Source organism: Perca flavescens, chromosome 12, assembly GCF_004354835.1.
Source record: "Perca flavescens isolate YP-PL-M2 chromosome 12, PFLA_1.0, whole genome shotgun sequence".
Taxonomy (NCBI): domain Eukaryota; kingdom Metazoa; phylum Chordata; class Actinopteri; order Perciformes; family Percidae; genus Perca; species Perca flavescens.
In genome coordinates this window covers 767,306-791,487 of record NC_041342.1, presented here as the reverse complement: position 1 = coordinate 791,487, position 24,182 = coordinate 767,306, and the positions used below count along the sequence as shown (strand labels likewise).

Sequence of the window (24,182 nt, the reverse complement as noted above, 5' to 3'; positions counted from 1 at the left end):
TGTTTGTAGGTGGACGTTCAGCTTACGGGTGTTGAAAATTGCTCCGCGAGTACTTGTAGAGTTACATGACGATAGGATAGGTGTTACTGAGCAGAAAGCGACTGTCAGATCTGCGACCTGCGCAGGTGGCATGGTCATGTATGTGCGCAACTGTCCCAATGTGTTAACTGTACTACACACGGCATGAGAGGACACCGTGCCGGGATGCGCAACCCAAATCATGTGGAATTATTGACCAAATGTAATTAGAATTGTCAGTTTTTTCCAAAGCCGAACATACTGGAAGTAGACATACTTGAATCATTTTGCCTTGCCTTTTAAGTGACAAAGCCATGTTTAGGCAAACGAAGACGGTGCTCCAGAAACTTCGATATCTAAGGTAAGTTAGCTAGCTAACGTTACAGCACTTCAGCGTGAACAGCCTTGGCATAACGTTATTGCTAATCATTTAAAAAGTTTCTTTGTGTGCTGTCGACTTCAACATTCACTGACTGTCTGTGTCACAGTGTGTGACTAGATATTGTGATATGAAAGGGTGCTTTGACATTGTCGAAATATTTATTTTATTATTTTTATTTTATTTATATACATGTTAACTAATGAAACAGCTGATGCAAGCAGAGATTAAAATGTATCCCTTTGGAGTTTTCTAGCTAGCGTTACTGTTTATAGTTTAATATTCACTGGTCCTTTAATAGAACAGCAGGTTCAGTCTAACGTAGGCTGTGCGCAGGAACTATTGTTTGGGGTAACGTTATTTTTTTTTATTTAACCTTTATTTCTCCAGGTAAGTTGATTGAGAACAAATTATCATTTGCAACAACGACCTGTAGTCCTAGTATGCATGTCTTTATGGTGGGAAGAAACCGGAGCACCCGGAGGAAACTCACGCAAACACGGGGAGAACATACAAACTCCACACAGAAAGGGCCGGAACGGACTCAAACCCAGAACCTTCTTGCTGTGAGGCAGAAGTGCTAACCACTGAGCCACCGTGCTGCCTATTATCAGAGTAAGAAGAGGATTCCCCCACTCCCCCCCCTAAATTCACACGAGCCTACATTGGTGTTGCACCATGTTGTGAACTGATCATCCTATGGCCTGTAGAAAGTTGGGAGTGTGTAGTAATGTAACCTTATTTAATTTAATGCATGCACACTCTGGAAAGTCATTATAAGCGATGAAAGATAAAATACCCACACAAGGCTCGTTAATTTACAATTCTTCTTTTCTACTCTTACAGTGGTTATTTTATCATCTTTAAAACCTAAGGTCAACATGGAAGTTGTGTGGCCACAGTATGTTTTGCACAGATATACATTTTGGAATAGAGGAAACTTCTAACTAAAGCTTTAGCATCATAATTAAGCTGTGGCTTGCTGTGGGATGTGTCAGCCAATAGACAAGGTACTCGATGCTATAAAATATTGAGATACAAGATTGGCATTAGTTTGTGCAAAGATGGGGCGAATTATTCTTTGTAACATTAACTATTTTCTTCTCCCAGTTTCACTGGACAGCAGCATACGTGGAAGCTAAAGAGCACTTCAGCAAAAGAGAGGGCCTGTCAGTACCAACCAGGACAGAAAATCCATGGCTTTACAGTCACAGAGGTACACTTAAACTATTTTGGGGTTATAAAGTAATGTTGTATGAAAACTAAGCGGCGGTCTAAATGCATTTATCGAACAATACTGTACAAGTAAATCAGCCATTTTCTGGTTGAATTTTAAAAGGACGTACTGTGAATTTTGTTTTGTTTTATGGTTGAACGTCTCATTGGCCTTCTTGGACCAAACATGGTTTGATTCAGCGGCTGAAATTAGACCTTGACACTTAATGAAAGTGTCTGCTGCTGTCAAACAAATGGTCATTAGAGCTGCTAATTCTGTCTCCCCCCCCCCCCCAGGTTGTAGTGGTCCCTGACTTGTTTCTCACAGCAGTGAAGTTAACACATGATACAACTGGAGCTCAGCACCTCCATGCAGCCAGAGATGACTCCAATAACCTCTTCAGGTTGGTTGAAATGTGTTTCATTACTTCTACCTATTTCTATTCATGTTCAACAACAGATTTGAACTTTCTTTCTGTAGTCGCACTGCAGTGACTTTAAGATGTGTTTGTTTATACAGCAGGATCTTTTTTCTCCAGCGTAGTAAATAAATCCGATGCCTCTTATACTTGTTCCCGTATTTTCAGTGTCCAGTTCAGAACGACTCCCATGGACAGCACAGGGGTCCCCCACATCCTGGAGCACACGGTGCTTTGTGGATCTGAGAAGTATCCCTGCAGAGACCCTTTCTTCAAGATGCTTAACAGGTCCCTGTCCACCTTCATGAACGCTTTCACAGGTACGGAAAAAAATCTTTTTGACCTACAGTACAGGCCAAACGTTTGGACACACCTTCTCAGTCAATGCGTTTCCTTTATTTTCATGACTATTTACATTGTAGATTCTCACTGAAGGCATCAAAACTATGAATGAACACATGGAATTATGTGCTTAACAAGAAAGTGTGAAATAACTGAAAACATGTCTTATATTCTAGTTTCTTCAAAGTAGCCACCCTTTGCTTTTTTGATAGCGCTGCAAACCCTTTGGTGTTCTCTCAATGAGCTTCATGAGGTAGTCACCTGAAATGTTTTTTATTTCACAGGTGTGCTTTGTCAGGATTAATTAGTGGAATTTTTTCCCTTATTAATGGGGTTGGGACCATCAGTTGTGTTGTGCAGAAGTCAGGTTGATACACAGCCGACTGTTAGAATTCATATTATGGCAAGAACCAATCAGTTAAATAAAGAGAAACGAGTGGCCATCATTACTTTAACAAATGAAGGTCAGTCAGTCAGTCAGTCAGTCAGTCAGTCAGTCAGTCAGTCAGTCAGTCAGTCAGTCAGTCAGTCCGGAAAATTGCGAAAACTTTGAATGTGTCCCCAAGTGCGGTCGCAAAAACCATCAAGCGCTACAATGAAACTGGCTCACATGAGGACCGCCCCAGGAAAGGAAGACCAAGAGTCACCTCTGCTGCTGAGGAGAAGTTCATCTGAGTCACCAGCCTCAGAAATCACAAGTTAACAGCAGCTCAGATTAGAGAACAACTGTTAAGAGGAGACTGAGCGAATCAGGCCTTCATGGTCAAGTAGCTGCTAGGAAACCACTGCTAAGGAGAGGCAACAAGCAGAAGAGATTTGTTTGAGCCGAGAGACACAAGGAATGGACATTAGACCAGTGGAAATCTGTGCTTTGGTCTGATGAGTCCAAATTTGAGATCTTTGGTTCCAACCGCCGTGTCTTTGTGCAACGCAGAAAAGGTGAACGGATGGATTCTACATGCCTGGTTTCCACCGTGAAGCATGGAGGAGGAGGTGTGATGGTTTGGGGGGGCTTTGCTTGTGACACTGTTGTGGATTTATTCAAAATTGAAGGCATACTGAACCAGCATGGCTACCACAGCATCCTGCAGCGACATGCTATCCCATCCGGTTTGCGTTTAGTTGGACCATCATTTATTTTTCAACAGGACAATGACCCCAAACACACCTCCAGGCTGTGTAAGGGCTATTTGACCAAGAAGGAGAGTGATGGAGTGCTGCGCCAGATGACCTGGCCTCCACAGTCACCGGACCTGAACCCAATCGAGATGGTTTGGGGTGAGCTGGACCGCAGAGTGAAGGCAAAAGGGCCAACAAGTGCTAAGCATCTCTGGGAACTCCTTCAAGACTGTTGGAAAACCATTTCAGGTGACTAACTCTTGAAGCTCATCAAGAGAATACCAAGAGTGTGCAAAGCAGTAATCAGAGCAAAGGGTGGCTACTTTGAGGAATCTAAAATATAAAACATGTTATCAGTTATTTCACACTTTGTTGTTAAGTACATAATTCCACAAGTGTTCATTCATAGTTTTGATGCCTTCAGTGAGAATCTACAATGTAAATAGTCATGAAAATAAAGGAAACGCATTGACTGAGAAGGTGTGTCCAAACTTTTGGCCTGTACTGTAAATGTAGCGAGTGACCTCTGAGTCTGTGAGCAAGAAGTTGGGGGAATAAGTGTGCTTATGTTAACATGAATATCCTAAATAGAAAATGAATCCGTTGCTAAGTACTTTTACAGCTTTAAAGCATGTACGTGGAAATAATCTAGGATTTTAGTTTACCAGAGCTTTTCACATTATTGCAATGGACTTCCTCTGCTTGACTGTCCCAGCTGTAAAGATTTAATAGTATTTACAGACTGGAATATGGATTCAAGTATTTATATTATATATACGTAGCATATTTGGACATGTATCGTAGTGGGTTAAGTATTGAAAGTGAGAGAGTTTACATGCACCAATACTTGATTGCTTGAATAACATGCTACTGTCATTATTTTACTCGTCAGCTTCAAAAGAAAGTAAAAGGACTTTGACCTGATGGTTGGTTAATTTTTCAACGGCTAATGAGCTTTTTGCATGGGTTGTTTGTCTGTTTGTTTGCTTCCTTTCCCGTGAACAGCCAGTGACTACACCATGTATCCATTCTCCACCCAAAATCGGAAGGATTTCCAGAATCTTCTGTCAGTCTATCTGGATGCAGTTTTCTTCCCTTGTTTACGAGAGCAGGATTTCTGGTGAGTTTTTGACTATTGCTCCACAGTTATACATGTTACAGTGCTAAAACTGCTCACTCTTATTTTATAAAAAATGTGATGGCATTATAACAAAACAGTAGCCAAAGTTGCACACAACACCTGGTTGTAAATCTGTGTCTTAACAGTCAGTTCCTCACTGTATTGTCCAACAGTAGGCTAAAATGGACCAAGCATTTGCAAATATAATTTAACAGGCTGCAACAGATGAAATCAGCATTACCCAGTTTGATTTAGTATGTCTGTCTGGATTTTCCAGGCAGGAGGGCTGGAGGCTGGAGAATGAAACCCCCACCGATATCAACTCCCCCCTGGTTTTCAAAGGAGTGGTGTTCAATGAAATGAAGGGGGCTTTTGTAAGTCAACACTTTCCCAGTCACTGTCATTAACATTTCATATGCATAACAATGGTTTGTTCTACACAGTGCTTTTGTTTTTTTTTGTTTTTTTTTACATTCAGGCAATTTAGGTGCTTTCATGGTATAAGCGCCCCAACAGTTTAAACATTTAATGTACACGTGTTTTTCCTACTTATTATAGCAATACACTTGTGTAATTTAAAGTTAGAACACAGAAAAAAGTTAATTCAAAGAAAAATATCTGCTTGGTGCAGTTGCACTTTTCTTGAACAAAATGTCCTGTAATCAAGAAAAAACAAAGTGAGGCAACACAAGGATAACAAGGACAGATACAGCTAGAAAGAGAGGGGGTTAGATTAAACCAACAAACTAGACTAGTATGGTTAGAAGAATAAAACCAAAAAGAAAGTTTGTATGACAATACCCACTGCAACTTTATAAAATTTACATTATGGTGCGTCACGATGGCGCAGTGGATATGACGCATGCCTTTGGTGCGGTAGACCATGTGTCCCTGAGCAAGACACTTAACCCTTGCTTGTTCCAGAGGCGTGCGACCTCTGACATATGTAGCAATTGTAAGTCGCTTTGGATAAAAGCGTCAGCTAAGTGACATGTAATGTAAAAAAATTATTTATCTTGGAATCAGTAATGCTTTCATATATTTTACACGTCGGCAGAATTTGAAATAATAATTTGCGTTTGTGTATTCTTGCAGTCGGACAATGAGCGTGTGTATGCCCAGCACCTCCAGAACAAGCTGTTTCCAGACCACACCTACTCTGTGGTGTCAGGAGGGGAGCCTCTAGCCATCCCTGACCTCACCTGGGAGCAACTCAAACAGTTCCACGCCACACATTACCACCCAAGCAATGCTAGGTAGAGGGGGACACACTTACACTGCCTAGAAAAGAACGGAAAAATGTTTTGTTCTGTTTGTAATAACTCCCATAGCTTACTCATTCTGGGATTATTTGTTGTTTAGAATAATTCCCTGGTGCAGCCTTACGCAGGCTAGCTGGTTGACATTCACATTGACTGACACTATGTCCCAGCTTTATGCCTAAGTCTTCAATATGTTCTTCAGGTTCTTCACCTATGGAGATTTGCCTTTGGAGCAGCATCTGAAGCAGATTGAAGAGGAAGCTCTGTCCAGATTTAAACGCATCAACCCAAACACTGAGGTCCCCTCCCAGCCACACTGGAGCAGCCCTGTAAGTTCATAATTCAGACATCTTAAAGCCGGGACACATCAGGCCGATTATCGGCCGTGGGACAGTCTGGCGAGGTCAGTGACTGAAATCTGTTCGGTGTGTCCCGTGCCGTCGTCCGTCTGAGGGGCTGTCGGCGTTCATTTTGGCCGACCTGACATGTTCGGTCGGCGGCAGGGAAGTCGGGACTCACCCGGAAATGACGAGCGGAATGAGGTGACTAGAGTCTCTCAAAATCTGATGACAATCTTTTAAACTGACCTTTGTTGAGCTGAAATGAAGACAGATTCAGCAACTGCACGGCCTATTTCTCGCTTAAAATGTTTTCAGAAACATGTTTCAGTGAACTATTTTAGTACAATATGAGATCGTATTCTGAACGGCCGCCATGACAGTCCGGCTCTGAATTTCCGGAGAAAACAAACCCATGTGACGCGTTCGTCCAATCAGCTGCCGGTTTTCATTTCTTGGGCGACATTACAGATTAGCGCCGCCTGCTGTTATAGAGATGTATTACGTCTCGTCTCCTCTCGTCTTTTTGGTCTGTTCTGTGGCAGTTTTTTGGACCTCGGGGACGCAACTGATCATATCGACGGGGTTTTCTGTCAACGGTCGCCCGTCGGCTATATGTGTCTACACCATTACTGTAACGTACAGTAAGGGTGAAAAGGTATTGGAGATAACAAAAGTACTGTAACAATAGAATTATCTAAACTTGTGTATTTAATTATCACTTGCATGCATCGTTCCATTGTTTTATTAATATTGAATAGTCCGTGTGATGTCACTGTGAATCCCATTGGTTTCCCAGAGAGAAGAGCATGTAACCTGCAGCCCTGATGCTATGGCTCCAGATCCAGCCAGGCAGAACACTCTGTGTGTGAGCTACCTGCTGGGAGAGTAAGATCACATTATCTCCCTCTCTATTTCCCTGCAGATATTTGTACTTTAACTCATTTTAGCAGGATGGCATTTATGAGATTCTGAAGCTACAGATACTGCATCCTCTGTTTCTCCTGATCTTTTTGTTTGACCCTTGTTTCCAGCGGCTTGTATAGTCATGTTGAGAGCTTTTCAGTCTTCCTCAATACATCATAAAACTCTTCTCTTTACACAGTGAAGCTTTGAGCCTGCTCAGTTATTCACTGACATCTGATCCCTTATTGTGGTTTCTCTGTGCAGCATCACTGACACGTTTGAAGGATTCACTCTCAGCCTGCTGTCATCACTAATGATCTCTGGACCAAACTCTCCCTTCTACAAGGCTCTCATTGAACCCAAGATAGGAACCGACTTCTCTTCTGTCGTAGGGTGTGTACATGCTTTGGGATAACAACAGCAAACCTGTGTTATACTAAGTTTTGATCAGTTACAGTATCTGTGGGATAAAACCAATCATCTTAAGTATTTTACCACTTGTCTTTGACACAGTGCCATTTGGCCTCCATGACATTCTTGTATTCTTTGAGAGCGTGTTGAAATTTATGCAGATATGATGGCAGCACCAAAGAGGCGTCGTTCAGCATCGGACTGCAGGGAATGGCTGAGGAGGACACCGAGAGGGTGAAACAAATCATCAGCCAGACCATCGAAGACATCATAGAGTAAGTTGCACTGCTTTGTGTAAGGAATGCAACTCAATGTTGATTACAGCATCATTTATTTGACAAATCTGCTCTTAAAGTTTTAACTTGTTTTAAAACGGCCATTAAATATTTGCTAAAACAGACATGATAAAAGCTCATCTGCTCATTATAAAAGCTTCATGTGTCGTGTCATCTCTGTTCACTGTCTATCATTTACATTTGCACTGGAATATTTAAAAGAAAATAGTATGTTGGTAAATGAGCTAATAGGAAGGAACATGAAAGATTCCAACAGTATATAAGATCAAACTGAGTCACTTCTCCTTGTTCACAGGAAAGGCTTTGAGGAGGAAAGAATCGAGGCTCTCCTCCATAAGATTGAGATCCAGATTAAACACCAGTCCACAAACTTCGGCCTGTCTCTGTCCTCGGTGAGTTCACTGCTGTTCATCTGTAAGCTGTAACCTTCATTTTGTTTCCACAACCACAAGGACTCCACATGTATTTATAAACCTCCATGTGTGATGTATGTTAGTAGTGCTAAGGATGTTAGCTTGGGTTCTTTGTGCCTGAAATCTTGCATTTCTATTTGTATCCCCGGTTTTTCTGTATAATTCTATACAAATCAAGAATGTAAACATGTCCATAGTTATTGTCCTGGGAGACTATCTTTTGACCAGAGCAGTTTATTTGCTGTGTTACTGTAATTCAAGACTAATCATCTAAGAGGGAGCGGTCCTAGTTCAACGGTTATAAAATGAATGATATATGGGCATTAGTGGACAACTTGTCCACTTGTTTTATAAAGTATAAATCATGCTATGTAATTCATCTCTGAAATAAGAGGAAGCAAGAGTAAAACAAGATACTAGACTGTTATAATCTTTATTTTTTCTTCAGAGCCACTGCACTTTGGTTTCCTCACTCCTGACGTTTTGTCTGTGTGTCTCTAGTACATCGCATCGTCGTGGAACCATGACGGCGACCCGGTGGAGCTGCTGCAGATCAGCGACAGCGTTGCAAAGTTCAGGCAGGCCCTGAAGGAAAACCATTGCTTCCTGCAGGAGAAAGTTATACACTACTTTAAGGTGAATGAAATGTGTGTTTATATCTCTCGAGTATAGTCGCTGAAGTTGATTGCTGAAGAATAAAGGGGCAACATGCAGCAGTCTGGATTCATATTTTTATTTGTTAAACCGATTGCAGGTTTATGTCCTTGGTTGTTGCGAGTTTGGGGGGAGTTGGGGCGGGGGGGTGTAATTGAGAGAAAGCAGGAAAAACATATAAACTGATATCATATACTTGAAAAAATTAACAACAAAGTTCTTAACCCTCATGCCCTCCTCGGTCATTTTTGTACATTTTTCTCAAGTTTTTTTTTTTTTTTCATTTTGTGATCATTTTTGCTGTGTTACTGCTTATGGCATGACATTTTGTAGGAAACTTTCTTTTCAGCCAAATTTTTTAAATCCAGTGTTTTTTACTCTTACATGTCTTTTATACTTGTGATGATTAATTTTGTACCCTTTGGACACCTTCGTGGCAAAAATGTCCACGCACACAAAAACTGTTATTAAATCATCATATATCAATATTTTTAGGGCCCGAGCGCCGACAGCGGCAAAGGCCCTATTGAAACTGAAGGAATTATTGTTTCTTTCTATTATTATTTTCCCGTCAAATGAATTGGCTTTTTGAGGGGCTTAATATATTCAAAAACTCACCAAATTTGGCGGTCGCATCAAGTCTGGTGAAAATTTACGTATTTTAAGGGTTTCGGAAATAGGCGCACAAAAATGGCTCGCTAGCGCCCCCTAGAATGTTAAGAAAATTGCAGTGCGTTTAACATAGACTCACGAAACTTGGTACACATATGTAACATGTCAAGATGTACAAAAAACTTCATTAGAGCCATACCCTAAACCCAACAGGAAGTCCGCCATTTTGATTTCAAAGTTCGAAATTAGTGCAATTTTGGCCATTTCCACATGTCGTACTTTAACGAACTCCTCCTAGAGATTTCATCCGATCAACTTCAAACTCGGTCTGTGCCATCTTAAGATGTTAAAGATAAAAAGTTTTTAAAAGAAAAACTTTTTGTCATAGGTCGTGGCCGTGGCGTGGCGGCCATTTTGGGCGTTTCGCCGCCAAAAGAGGAAGTGGGTGTAACTCGAGTGTACACTGTCCAATTACCTCAAAACTTTTCAGGATTCATAAGAGTCCAACCCTGAGGACAAATAAAGGCCGATATTTACTTAAAGTCATAGCGCCCCCTAGTGGCAACAGGAAGTAGGCCTAAAAGTCAAGGTGCTATACTTTAACGAACTCCTCCAAGACATTTCATCCGATGGACTTCAAACTTGGTCTGTACCATCCCAACACCTTAACGATGAAAAGTTATTAAAAGAAAAACTTTTCGTCAGACGGTGTGGGCGTGGCGTGGTGGCCATTTTGAGTGTTTAGCGAGGAACAAAGAAGTTGTTGTAACTTGAGTGTACGTTGTCGTATCTGCCCGAAATTTCTCACGATTGAAACTTGAAACTTAGAATGTGTGGTCTACGTGTGATACTGAGCCGCCCCCTATAATATGGCCACGCCCACTTACTCAGGCCACGCCCCCTTTCATAACATTTGAACCGTTTAAGGTAGAGTCTTGTGTGAGGTGTCATTGAACTCAGCAGAGAGTTCCTTCTTTATTGGTGATGGTTTGGCCCGCCCCTTATGCATAAGCCACGCCCCCTTTCATAACATTTGAACCGTTTAAGGTAGAGTCTTGTGTGAGGTATCATTGAACTCAGCAGAGACTTCCTTCTTCATTGGTGATGGTTGGACCCGCCCCCTATGCTTTAGCCACGGCTAATGAACCGTATGACGTAGAGTCTTGTTTGAGGTATCGTTGAACTCGGCGGGGAGTTCCCTTTTCATTGGTGACGGTTTGTGGCGTCTGAGTGCCGCGCAAATGCGCGGTCGCAAGGAGCGGCATCCGCCGGTAACCCCGACGCGTGCAGAGGTGCGAGGGCCCGTCCATCGCTGCTAGCAGCTTTAATTATCTGCTTTTTTTTTTGTAAATCACTTAAACAACTTCTAACCTAATCAAAACCACCAAACATTCAATAATTGTCAGGATTTTAACCCTTTAAATGCAAGTTTATGTATTTGAAGTATGTCATTATTTATAAAAAAAAAACACAAAAAATGATTTTTTTTCCCATATAATGAATATGCCTTTACAGTATAAAACCATGCATTCTGTAATGTCAGCATTTCATTTGGAAGAAAACTAGTCATATTTGACATTTTTTACAGTATTTCACCAGATTCAACCATTTTGCCCTTGTAGGCCGATGCATGAAATTATAGTTATATAATGGAGCTCTGTGTGTGTGTCTGTGTGTGAGAGAGTTTGTGTGCGCGTGTGTGTGTGTGTGCGCGTGCATGTATGCATGTTTGTGTGTGAGAGAGTTTGTGTAAATCTGTAAACAAACAATGATAATTTTAGTGGTGAAAAAAGCGCACCTTACTTTTGCCAGTTATATTATGGAGCCGTGTGTGTGTGTGTGTGTGTGTGTGTGTGTGTGAGAGAGTTTGTGTAAATCTGGGTGAAAAAAGGGCTTCTTTTGAAGGATGCATTTCATGTGTCTTTGAAGACGTGCTTGAATAAAAACATTGTCTCCTGCATTTGTTGTAAAGAAAACCAACTATTAGTGTGTTGATGCACCTGGCTCTAGAGAAGGAGAAAGACCTGGAGCAAAGAGAAGGAGCCTTTATCTTCCAGCCAACTGCAGGACTCATCTGAAGATGACACAAGTTTCTGGAGTCTGACACAAAATGGTCACTGGAGTCCTCCAACTCTGAGTGCCTCTAACCCTTCCTCTGAAAGTGGAGAGGACACTGAAGATCCTGTCCATCCTAACATTGAATGGACAGTGAAGAATTGGCAAGTCTGATCTCCATCTAATACTGAGACGCTGCACGCTGCATATTCAAGCACCGACCGGCATGATGTCAGAGCCCACGAGATATGCCATATCAAGAATCCATGATGTGGCATCCTCTTTCGACCTTTTCTTCACTCCTGACATGATCCAGCTGATTCAGGAAATGACAAACCTACACGGGAGGTGTTCAATCTCAGGATGGAGTGATGTGGATGCTCAAGAGAGTCGAACATACATGGGACTTCACACTTGGCTGGTGTGTACCGGTCCAAAGGGGAATCCACCCGGAGCCTGTGGGCTGTCCATAGTGGGAGACCAGTCTTCAGGGCCACCATGTCCCACAAACCATTTGGAATGATAAGCACCAATTTACAGCACATGCAGGAGACAATGTTTTTATTCAAGCACATCTTCAAAGACACATGAAATGCATCCTTCAAAAGATGCCTTTTTTCAGGACTAAAATGATCATTGCTTGCTTACAGGTTTACGCAAACTCTCACACACACACACACACACACACACACACACACACACACACACACACACACACACACACACACACACACACACACACACACTGCTCCATAATATAACTGGCAAAAATACAATGACTTCATGCATCTGCCTACAAGGGCAAAATGGTTGAATCTGGTGAAATACTGTAAAAATGTCAAATATGACTAGTTTTCTTCCAAATGAAATGCTGACATTAGAGAATGCATAGTTTTATACTGAAAAGGCAGTGAGATCAAAACATGTGGTTATAATGGAAGTGAATGGGGCCATTTTTGCCTCGAAGGTGTCCAAAGGGAGTATCTGGAACTACATAAAAAATACTAATGCAATCAAATCAGTTTTGTTGCTTGTCTTTGACATATCCAAGCCTCTAATCACCCCATTCCCCTATGATTTATTTTATGGAAAATAATTAATGTTTTGTTGGGTTTTTCATAAATAATTGTTACTTCAAAGATTGAAAAACTGGCATTTAAAGGGTTAAAATCCAGAAAATGATTACATGTTTGGTAGTTTTCATTAGGTTACAAGTTGTTTAAGTGATTTATAAAAAAGAAAAAGCAGAAAAAAATATTGATATATGATGATTTAATATCAGTTTTTTGGACATTTTTGCCACGAAGGTGTCCAAAGGGAGTATCTGGCACTATGTAAAAAATACTAATGCAATCAAATTAATTTTGTTGCTTATCTTTGACATATCCAAGCCTCTAATCCCCACTAAAGGCCCATCTACATATTATTCATTATATGGAAAATAAATCATTTTTTGTGTTTTTTTGTAATAAAAAATGAAATACTTCAAATAAATAAACTGGCATTTAAAGGGTTAAAGTCCTGAAAATGATTGAATGTTTGGTAGTTTTGATTAGGTTACAAGTTGTTTAAGTGATTTATAAAAAAAAAAGCAGAAAAATATATTGATATATGATGAGAGTAAGTTTTTTTAAGGAGGGCATGAGGGTTAATAATCTCTTAGCAAAATAAATGAAAGGCATAACATGTACAGGCTGGAACTATAATGAAATGGAATCCTTTTCTATTATGAAATACAATTTAACTTTATTTTCCAGTTGTATTTATCAGGCGACATCCCTGCATCCTTTTCAGGAAATGTCAAAGTTCAGCTTCCTCAGCCCTGGTGCTGAGGAAGCTGAAGGATTTAATTCTAATTTCTGTTTTTCTGTCCTCTTTCAAACCCCCCCCAACTCCCTCTCCACGGGCCCTGCAGGAGAACACACACAGACTGACTCTGTCCATGAGCCCAGATGAGGCGTACTTGGAGAAACAGGCCCAGGCTGAGGAGGAGAAGCTCCAGGGAAAGATCCAGGCTCTGTCTCACAGTGACCGAAAAGAGATCTATGAGAAAGGTATCCATAAATTCACTGCTCAATGTCTCTTTTCCTTTGCTAGAAGGTCAGTTCACAAAGTCCTAATCAATTAACACCAATATTTAGTCGATGTTAAACACACTCTTAATTTGACCCTGTGAAATTACAGCAACAGTATTGGCTGCTTGGTAGGGCACTCTACACAAACTTGGTAATTAAACTGATACCTTCGTTCCACCCAAATGTGCATGTATATACAGATTTTAAACATATCTTATATCTCATATCTTCTCTATGAAATAGTAAAGCAAAGCAAAATAAATTAAAATACACCAACCGATAAACACACTTACTGGCTAAAATAGATACCTTGCTGCCATGTGAATATACACAGAAAGAGCCCTATTTTAACGATCTAAGCACACGGCATGATTGCCTGGCGCAGGTGCGTTTAAGGTTTGTACGTGTAGAGTACGTCTAAGAGCATTTGACTAATACGCTTTTAAAATAACAATGAAATGCTGCACTACTGACTTCAGACCAGGTTTTTCTTGGTCAATGGCGCGATCACTTCCCGCTGCCTCAAGATAGCAATACTCCCAGAATGCACCTGAACACACCTCCCCTGTAAGACCAGCACGCCCATGGGCCACAGATGGGCGCAGGTGCATTTGCTATTTAAACGACGTGGGCGCTGGATGGGAAACCGACAGCTGCGTTGGTCTTAAACTAGCAAAGACACTTGGGTCGGGCTTTGCGCCTGGTGCAAGATGGGGCCCAACGTACTACTCAAGAGAGTATGTCTGAACTTGTTGAGTCATTAGCAAGGTTCAGTCATGGTCAGCAAGAAGTTGGCCTTCTTCGGGGAATTAGTTCTCAGGAACCCAGACAAGTTTTTTCTACGTCTATGATTAAGTTGTCCATTTAAATGAATCTGATCAAACTGCTGTGACTTCTGATTCAAGTGTCTGCTAGATATCACAGTGGTGTTTTCTTCTTGGAAAGGTCTAGAGCTGCTGGCTACTCAGAGTAAAACCCAGGATGCCTCCTGTTTGCCTGCACTCAAAGTGTCTGACATTGAGCCCACGATACCCGTCACTCCTGTTCAAATCAGCACTGCAGGTACAGTACAGAGTCCACCATGTTACAGTCCATATCGCATCTGCCCAGTAATTGTAGCATGGTATTTTTGCCATCTTCACCCAAGTCAAGAGTGTTTGGTAAAACTCTCCAGGGCTTTCCTCTCCTATTCTCCACAGGTGGTGTACCAGTTCAGTACTGTGAGCAGCCCACCAACGGCTTGGTTTACTTCAGAGCCATGTGCAGTCTCAACACCCTGCCAGAGGACCTCAGGCTTTATGTCCCGCTCTTCTGCAGTGTCATTACTAAGTGAGTTCATCTGTCAGTCCAGAACAAGATCTGGAATACACAGAAATGCGGTATTAATCCGGTGAAACATGTTTCTTCTATCATTTTTTTATTTTTATAAATACATCAGGATTTTACTAATGTTCTGTACAGTCTGTGTACTGTAATTTAAATGTGAGATTACATTTTTTTTACTTTTTACTGTACATGCTTCCAAACCTGCAAATCACATTTTAAAGACTGGGTGTGTTTCTGTTTGTGTAATTAGGATGGGCTGTGGAGCTCTGGACTACAGGCAACAGGCCCAGCAGATGGAGCTGAGGACAGGGGGCATGTCTGTCTCCACCCAGGTCACCCCTGACTCCACCCAGCTGGACATGTATGAGCAGGTCAGTGCCAGCTCAGTGTATCTGTGTCTGAAACAACGCATTAAAGCAAAGCAAGTGAAAAGGGTTAGTTTGATTTCCATCCCTAGTGCCGTTGTGTGATTACATATCTGTATCCCACACACATCCAAATCAGAAGTTTGTAAATATGGAAACCTATCAATCAGTCCATTTGGCTCCCTGGTTTCAGCCCAGTTCATGCTGGGATAAGGTCCAGCCTTTCAGGGCTCAACAGTGCGAGCATTTCACTCAAATTTGCAACTAAGAATAGATGTGTGCAAACTATAAAATTTATTTAGGAGCACATGTGCGAATAACCTAATGTTAGGGTATTTTCACCCTTGCCATTTTTTTTGCAGATGCCAGTAGTTCTCATGAACTTCGCTACATTTTTGTTGTATTTTGTGTCTTTGTTACTGAAGCATGTATGTGCGTGTCTCAGAGGAAATGTAACCACACTGGGCCCGCTTTCGGCTCGCCATTATACAGCCCCATTATATTATATTGCAGCAATCGTTGTCTTTGTGGAGTTTTGAAAAGTGTAACCACACTTGCGACCGCTTTATCAGCATTGACCTGACTCACTATGACAACAAGGTACAGAGGCGACCTAATGCCGCTTCGTCTCCCCCGAATCTCTGCTGTGTCCCGTTCACACAACAGCGGCTGTAAATCTGTATTTCACACTACGATGGTTAAATTTTGCAATTCATCCGCAGTTCACATATGTGTCAAACCGTAGGGGCGGTCCGTTACACCACTACTATATATGACAATGTCAATGACAATTTATTGATGAATATAAAAATTATTTCAAAATGGAAAACATTCCACTTCATAAGGTTTTGTATTCATAGATTCAACTTTTTTCAAACTACAGTTAAACGGTACACAAAAATGTAGGTGTGTCACGATTCTCCAAATCCTCGATTCGGTTAAATTCTCGATTTGATTCTCGATTTTTATTTTAAATTTTTTTTTTAAGCTAGCCATTATTCGAATAATATTCAAAGATTTAATGCTCAAATGCAGCCTGTTATTAATATGTACTACACTACTCAGGCTTATACCCTGTCAATGCCACTATAAGCATGTGGTTGTTGTTACACGTTCTGTCCACTAGAGTGACTTCCAACATCAGCCTGGCCTCGAAGGGGACCTACGTCACGGCGCATTGCATTTCTGACATGCCACCCTCTGTTTACATTATATTCCACCACGAGCACACAGCGACAACCACAAATCAACAGAGAACTCTGGAATGAAACATGATCTAACAAGTGTAGTGAAGCTGCTCTCTTGTGAAGGCTAATGTTGCTCGGTTAGCACAATGACATCATGTTAGAAAGCACAGCCGAAACCATTTGTCAAAAAATAAAGTAACAAAAGTGTTAGCCACGATGCTAACAGCATTGATAACTAAGCCAAACAGTGCTGTCACTACTATCGAACGTTGTTGTCAGTCACTGGAAATCCAAAATACTTCCACACCGGTAACTTCAGCGAAAGAGGAGGGGGTTAAAGTTCTGTCGATGGGTCTCCTGCATCTGCAGTTGCCGTGCTATCTTTTGACTGGCCGTAGCTAAGTTAGAGGAGCTTCAACACGTGTGTTTTTTCTGCTTGACAAGCCGACCGGACGTGATATGGGGGCGTGGCAGCATCGACGATTCAATTTTTTTTAAATTCGAAGTTCGAGATTGTGACTTAATTTCAGTCGATTTCGAATTAAAACACCCTTACTAAAATGTGTTTCTGAAGATATTTTAGGCAAAAAATAGGCAATACAGTAACAGACTCTTGATTTGTATTTGATCAACACCTACTAGTTAACAGTGTGATCTGAGTTTTTGAGCCTGGTACATTGTGCTGGACGGAGAATGCCAGTTACGTCCAGTAACTATGTTCAAGCATGAGGCTCCTCTGTCAGTCATGGTTTTAAAATCATGGGAGATAAACGGTTCAAACTAAAAATCTAACCAGAAATCTCTTTGAATGGGAGAGCAAATGAAACATGAGCCGGCAGATTCTTCTGGTTTCCAGGCTATAAGCACAACCTCTCAAAACACCAAACACTGAAGATTGTCCCTCATTGGCTCTGTGCTTTCTGTTTCAGGGTGTCCTCCTGTCCTCCTCCTGCCTGGAGAGGAACCTTCCTCACATGTTTCAGCTGTGGAGAGACATATTCAACAGGTATGTCCCCCAACAAATTCATATCACCAGCAACCAGAGCTGATACTCACACAAGTTCACTCAGTTTCAACAGACACAGTGTCTGATGTTGGTCTGTGAACTGTAGCTGGCCTTCTAGACAACAATCAACCATGGTGATACCAGTTAACCTTAGCAATGTTTTTCTGCTAGCCCCCACTTTGATGATGTGGAGCGCCTGAGAGTGCTGGTGATGATGTCAGCGCAGGAGTTGGCCAATGGGATCTCCTACTCTGGTCACATGTACGCCATGACCCGTGCAGGCCGACATCTTACTTCAGCAGGAGAGCTGCAGGAGACTTTCAGTGGGATGGAACAGGTACGGAGTAATAATCAAACTGACCTCGTCTGTTTCAGCAACAAGGAAATGCTCAAAGTAGGGCAACCTCACCACACGATACATATCACCATACCAAGGCTGCGATACCATACGTAGTGCAATATGCATTGATTTTAAATTATGACCATGTCCTATACAGAATTCACTACGGCAGCTGTTCTTTATTATTCTGTATAACAGCGATTGCACAATTTAAAATCCTCCAGTGCCCACGGAGATCTTAAAGGAAGAATAATACATGCAAACAAATTTCTTAAAATTTCAAACTAAACATGCTTCAATTAATGTTTGTTTTGAATTGAGACATGCGATTTTTGTGTAATGTGGATTGGCTGCCACTTATTGGCTTCATTGTGCACTGCATTATAGGTTTCTTTTTAAGAAAACTGCCGTCACAGCATTTACTGCGGTATCGATATGTGTACGTGACGATTGAGCACAGCTCTAGATCAGATTCTGTTATCTCATCTTTTAACTCCTCGTCTACATCAGGGGGCTATTGCACAAAACCAGGATAAGGGATTAAGCCGGGAGATTCCAGTTATCCTGGATGAATTTAGGCTTGACTTGGTTGCACAAAAGCAGAGACATGCCTGTCTGGGTGGCTCACCAGTATATGTAAGGAGATAACATAGACACAGGCTAGTTATTACTAACTAAAATGCTAGTTAACATTAGTAATTAAACCTAAACCTCTAATGTAAGTCCAAACTGCCTGCGAGTTTCTCCTGTACTATACGGTAATTCCTCTACTGTGTGACAGTAAGTCGTATCATAACGTGAGATACAAGGTAATGGAGCCTTTTATACATTGTCGTATTTCCTTAGAAATAAACAGTGGACAAATAGTCTTTAAACGCTTCAGATGTAAAGTTATTCACTGTCAAAATGAATGGGAGTCAACGGGAGGTGATCGCTTTGTAGCATCAAAATGGCGCCATAGGAGGTTCGAGTTCTGAAGCGAAGCTTACCCCCTTGGTGTAGCCTGCTCAAGGTAGCCGGTTTCCTGATTGATTCTACCACCACTCCAGTGGAGGCGCTAATGAGCTAGATTACTACACACACAGTAGCAGAAGAATACCAGCTACACATAACGGAGCATACACTGATCGCAGCCACAGTTTGCAAGCTGTGCTATGTGCGTGTACCATATTCTTCCACTGGCAGCACGACTAACATGGCAGTTAATCTGTGTGGTATATGTTCAACTGTTCAGAAATAGTTTAAGACACTTAATTGTTCAGAGAAGACTATGGACATGGCTGATTGTTTTTTTGTTTGTTTTGTTATGAACTTATATGTCATCTTCTGTGAATAAGACTGCAGTTACAAAAGAGAAACTAGATGGCAGCTTATAGATAGAAGTTATTGTTACATTATGTTGTTAATAAATGTTTTAAATTTGGCAATGTAGTGTGGTACATTACGAACAAAGGTAAAATATTATATTGTATAAAAGTCTAGTCTATAAATGGCATAGCAACCTGTGCTTTAAAAAAAAAAAAAAGTGAGAATCAAACCATGACGTTAGAATTCAAAATGTAATGTGATCGAGGATTTGGAGAATCGTGACACCCCTATTTATGTAACAACAGGGAGAGGACACCTCAATGGTTTTTGACCTTATGTTTTGCTGGGGGAAGAATAACACAGAATATCACTCTGTTGCAGTCATGTTTACAGTCTGTATTCAACTTATCACTTAATTATCTTTATAGTCTCTAGATTTCAGAGTCCAATTTCTCCCGGGTCTTTCTTTTCTAGGTCCATATATAGGCCTACAGGGAAGCAAAGCATATCATACTGTATGTAAAGAAGAAAACTGCCTCTGTAAAAAAAAATAAAATAAAAAAAAAAATAGCATGGCAGAAGCGGACTGACTGAATGATATATCTAAAAATATTCATTTATGAACTACTGCTCTTAAATGAAACCATTAAAGGAGTGAAGCTAAATATCGTTTATTGTTTCATCACAGCGGCTGTTTCTTTTTTTTTTTTTACAAATAATGTGTTTCACGTTGTCATAATTCCAGATGAAGCTGCTGCTCACTGTGTAAAGAATACACAATGCGTTTTCTCCATTTTAGCATCAGTAAATCTGTGATCAACCTCACGGTCTGTTAAAGTGCTCATATCATGCTTTTTGGCTTTTCCCCTTCCGTTTATTGTGTTATATATCTTTTTTGTGTATGTAATAGGTTTACAAAGTGAAAAAGCACAAAGTCCCCCCCCAAAAGGACTTACCATCTCCACCAGAAAACACTGTTCACCAACTGCTCCAAACAGCTCTATTGTAGTCCAGCCTTTACTTCAGAGACAAACGTGGTCACTGTGGAACACACGTTATAATGCTCACCTAGCTGCTAGCATGGCACGCCCTCATACTCTGCTTCTGACTGGCTAGTAGTCCTTACCTAGTACTGTCAGGGCATGCCCTTATACTCTGCTTCTGACTGGCTAGTAGTCCTTACCTAGTACTGTCAGGACACGCCCTCATACTCTGCTTCTGACTGGCTAGTAGTCCTTACCTAGGTACTGTCAGGGCACTCCCTCATACTCTGCTTCTGACTGGCTAGTAGTCCTTACCTAGGTACTGTCAGGGCACACCCTCATACTCTGCTTCTGACTGGCTAGTAGTCCTTACCTAATTACTTCATCCTGGCTCGACCTAGTCTCTCCTCCTCATCCTGACTCGACCTAGTCTCTCCTCCTCATCCTGGCTCGACCTAGTTTCTCCTCGTCAGCCTGACTCAACCTAGTCTCTCCTAGTCTCTCCTCCTCAGCCGTTGTGAAACGCACTAAGCCAGGACGCACAGATTAGACTAGGTCAAGCCTCGCTTTATCAGTTATCCTGGATTTATAAATTCTAATTTTGTGCAATACCCCCCAGAAGTGGGAATGTGTTGCGTTGTGTGTGTTGACACCTAATACCTGACCAGTTCAATAACACAACGTAACAGTGTGTGCCAGAGCTGGAAGAACATGAGTGACTTCCTTTTTCTGACAAACAGTAGTCTGTAGTATGCCATAGCAGGCATAGTTAGACCAGTTCAGTTGAGTCATAATGTGACGATATGAGCATATCATGTTGCTGTTCTGTTGTTAAAATGTATACTTTTTAAGCAAATTGTAATTAAAAAGTAACAAAATAAGTTGTTAAGGTTTTATTTGATACGAAGAAAGAGTTTTGTTTGATGTTACACATACTGTTCCAGTTTTTTTCCACCAGTTTCAACAGTTTGTGAAACAGCTTTTTTGTGTTTGGTTATTTGAACATCAGGTGAAGTTTATGAAGAGGATAGCTGAGATGTCAGACCTCAGCCAAGTCATTCGAACACTACGCAGGATCAAGAAACACCTTCTCAACCCTTACAACATGAGGTGGGTTCATATTACGCTACACCTGCTGCTATCATTGCTTATGATCTGTTCAGTATAAGAAGCGCTGTATTGTGCGTCTGAGCTCAGTCTCATTTCAGTGTTTTTTTTTCCTGTTCATGTTGTTGTAATTGCTGCAATATATTGAAATGATTTCAGGAAATATGTACTGTATATCATCTACTTGGCATACTTCTCTTGCTTCAAATTAAAATGTCTGTTCCTTGTCTAGGTGTGCAGTGAACACAACTCCACAGAAAATGTCGGACACAGCAGCACAGCTGGAGAGTTTTATGAAGGAAGTCGCCGATAACCGAAAGGAACGCAAACCTGTCAGAAGTAATATTATTGAGGTAAGGCATCAACAACATGAATCAGGCAACTGAATCAATATTTGTCATACTGGGTTGTCCATCAAAACTAATATTTAGCTTTCTTTGATGTTTTTGTTTTCCTTGGTTCCAGAGGCCACTAGACCCCCTGGATGACTCGGGACTGAGTAGGAAACTCATCTCTGTAAGTTCATATCAGCATCTCCATCACATCCTTTTGGTTGTCCTCTATATATTGCTGCCTTGTTGAGTTTACTATTTGTATAATATCCAAAAACAGAACAGGAGTTTCTGGCAATGGAAGATAATTAAGGGAGTGTGGGGAAAAATGCCTTTCATGAAAGCAAAAAAGAAATCTTTGAAGTGAAAAGGCAAAAGTTGTCTTTGCAAATAGAAGCAAAAATTTTTTGAGAAAGGTAGTTTTGATTTGACTTTGATTAAGCAATGTGTGTTTTCAGGAGCTGAATTTCCAGCCGTGTCAGATGAAAACCTTCTTCCAGCTGCCCTTCCCGGTCAACTTTATCAGCGAGAGTATCCGGGCGGTGGCGTTCTCCCACGAGGACTACGCCAGGTAACTCCAGCAGCACACGCCGAGACCAGCGCGCTCACACTCAATGATTCACACTCTGTCTGATACCTTTTATTTTCTCTCTTTGGCAGTTTGTGCATCTTGGCGAGGATGATGACGGCCAAATTTCTTCATGGAGAGATCCGGGAGAAGGGGGGGGCCTACGGGGGCGGGGCCAGGATGGGAGGAGGTCTTTTCTCCTTCTACTCATACAGGTGGGAAGCCGCTCAGCACACTGGTCACAGTTTTGGACAAATATATAACCTATTGCTTAGAGATTTTAATGCAATGACAGTCTACATTAGACATTCTATATCCTTGAGGGTTCCTCTTCCTTTAGAAGAAAACTTTAAATCAGTGGATAAAACAGTGGTCACTAGAATCTGACGGAGTGTGTTGATGTCACGTTTGTCTCATGTGTCTCGCAGGGACCCCAACTCGGTGCAGACCCTGTCTGCGTTTCGTAAAGGTGTGGACTGGGCCAAGTCGGGACAGTTCAGCCAGCAGGACATCGATGAAGCCAAACTGTCAGTCTTCTCAGCTGTCGACTCACCTGTGGCCCCCTCAAGCAAAGGTGAGACTCCCACTGTGTTAAATCAACTGAATGAAGTTAACCTTAATTTACATCAAATTGTATTATGTCATTAAATCTTCTTATCTAATTAGATTATTAAATGTTAGATTAAAAGTGTAGGTTTAAGAAACCTTCCCTAATTTTCCATAGGGTCTTACATTGATTAGAGACACTGCAGTCTGCTGTAATACATGAGTTCAGATAAAAAAAATGTCTTAAATGAGTCTTATGTTTTGTGTATGAATATCTTTGGTTTTTGACTGTTGGTCTGTAATGTGGGTGTTTGGGTTGTGCTGCCTTCAGGCCTGACACTAGTTAGTTCACCGTGTCTTTGTGCTGCAGGAATGGGTCGCTTCCTCAGTGGAGTCAGCGATGAGATGCTGCAGAATCACAGAGAGAGACTCTTCGCTGTCACTCACAAAAACCTGGTGGAAGTGGCCGAAAGGTAAAACCTTTACAATTGTTAAGAAAATGAAATGGAGAGAAAATAAAGAGGTAATAGAGAAGTATGGTGTTGTTTTCCTGCAGATACCTGGGCGTTGGGCAGAGGACGTGTGGTGTTGCTATCCTGGGCCCAGAGAACCACACCATTAAAAAAGATCCCTCATGGATCGTAAAATAATCCCATCAGAAGGCATTTTATCATTGAAAACTTCAAGATGAACTATGTACTGAAAACTCCAAGGAGGTCTTCTTGCTAGGATTTTGTCTAACTGGTGGCAGACCAAGAGGAGGAACGGGGACTGATTAGTGTTGTAGTCGTCATCTGATTCTTCAGATTATTACTTTTCTATTTATATGTTCTGTTATATGTACATATCAATGAAAATGTGATTATTGCATTAAAGTATAATATTGCAAAAACAAAATCTGAATCCGCTCTTTATTTTGGATTATTTTGTGATCAAAGAAACCTTGTGATATTTTTTAATTGGGTGGTTTTGTTTTCTCTGCTGAATAATCGGGATCGTTTGGTTCCTCTGTGGTAAATTCATTTAAGTTTTGGACGATTCAGAACACAGAATAATATCTGAAACTTTTTCACTGTAAAAACTGTGTTTTGAACCCAGCAGGAATGATGGGACGTAGGAATGTAAAGTTTGACTTAATAAGAATCGCCTACAAACGTGTCATATTAGATTTAATGCAATTTAATATTTCTGTCACTTAGATTCTGAACTCTGATCTAAACACAGGAACTCATCCCTTTTGATTCATTCTTTAGTATTGTTTATCAATACAATACTTCATAATTCATTCATTAATACGATCAGTACCATCTCTTTCCAGAAACAGTGTTTTACTTGAGTAATGGAGACAGCGATTCTAAAAAGCCATGGTCAATTTTTAAAAGGAATAGGAATTTGGGAGCTGCGCAGATTCACTTTCTTGCAGAGTAAAATAAGATTGACACCACCGTGATGTCAGCATGGTAAATATATTTCATATCTC

General features: G+C 41.1%; 1 protein-coding gene across 1 annotated transcript; it reads left to right on the top strand.

Moving 5' to 3' along the window:
- Positions 1-23,599, top strand: pitrm1 (pitrilysin metallopeptidase 1). Its single transcript, XM_028594035.1, has 27 exons — positions 1-379; positions 1,508-1,613; positions 1,910-2,016; positions 2,200-2,351; positions 4,498-4,612; positions 4,890-4,986; positions 5,708-5,868; positions 6,077-6,203; positions 7,012-7,100; positions 7,383-7,511; positions 7,691-7,804; positions 8,121-8,217; positions 8,740-8,874; positions 13,475-13,613; positions 14,580-14,696; positions 14,834-14,963; positions 15,211-15,331; positions 17,442-17,518; positions 17,690-17,855; positions 21,159-21,259; positions 21,489-21,609; positions 21,722-21,772; positions 22,047-22,159; positions 22,249-22,371; positions 22,585-22,730; positions 23,073-23,175; positions 23,259-23,599. Exons 1-27 carry the CDS (start codon positions 333-335, stop codon positions 23,350-23,352), a joined length of 3,078 nt encoding a protein of 1,025 aa, XP_028449836.1. The 5' UTR covers positions 1-332; the 3' UTR covers positions 23,353-23,599.
- The last annotated feature ends 583 nt before the right edge of the window (positions 23,600-24,182 follow it).

Coding starts and splice junctions, on each gene's coding strand:
- pitrm1 (XM_028594035.1), top strand. CDS start 333: ATGTTTAGGCAAACGAAGACGGTGCTCCAGAAACTTCGATATCTAAG. Junction 380..1,507: donor CAGAAACTTCGATATCTAAG/GTAAGTTAGCTA, acceptor TTCTTCTCCCAG/TTTCACTGGACAGCAGCATA. Junction 4,987..5,707: donor ATGAAATGAAGGGGGCTTTT/GTAAGTCAACAC, acceptor GTATTCTTGCAG/TCGGACAATGAGCGTGTGTA.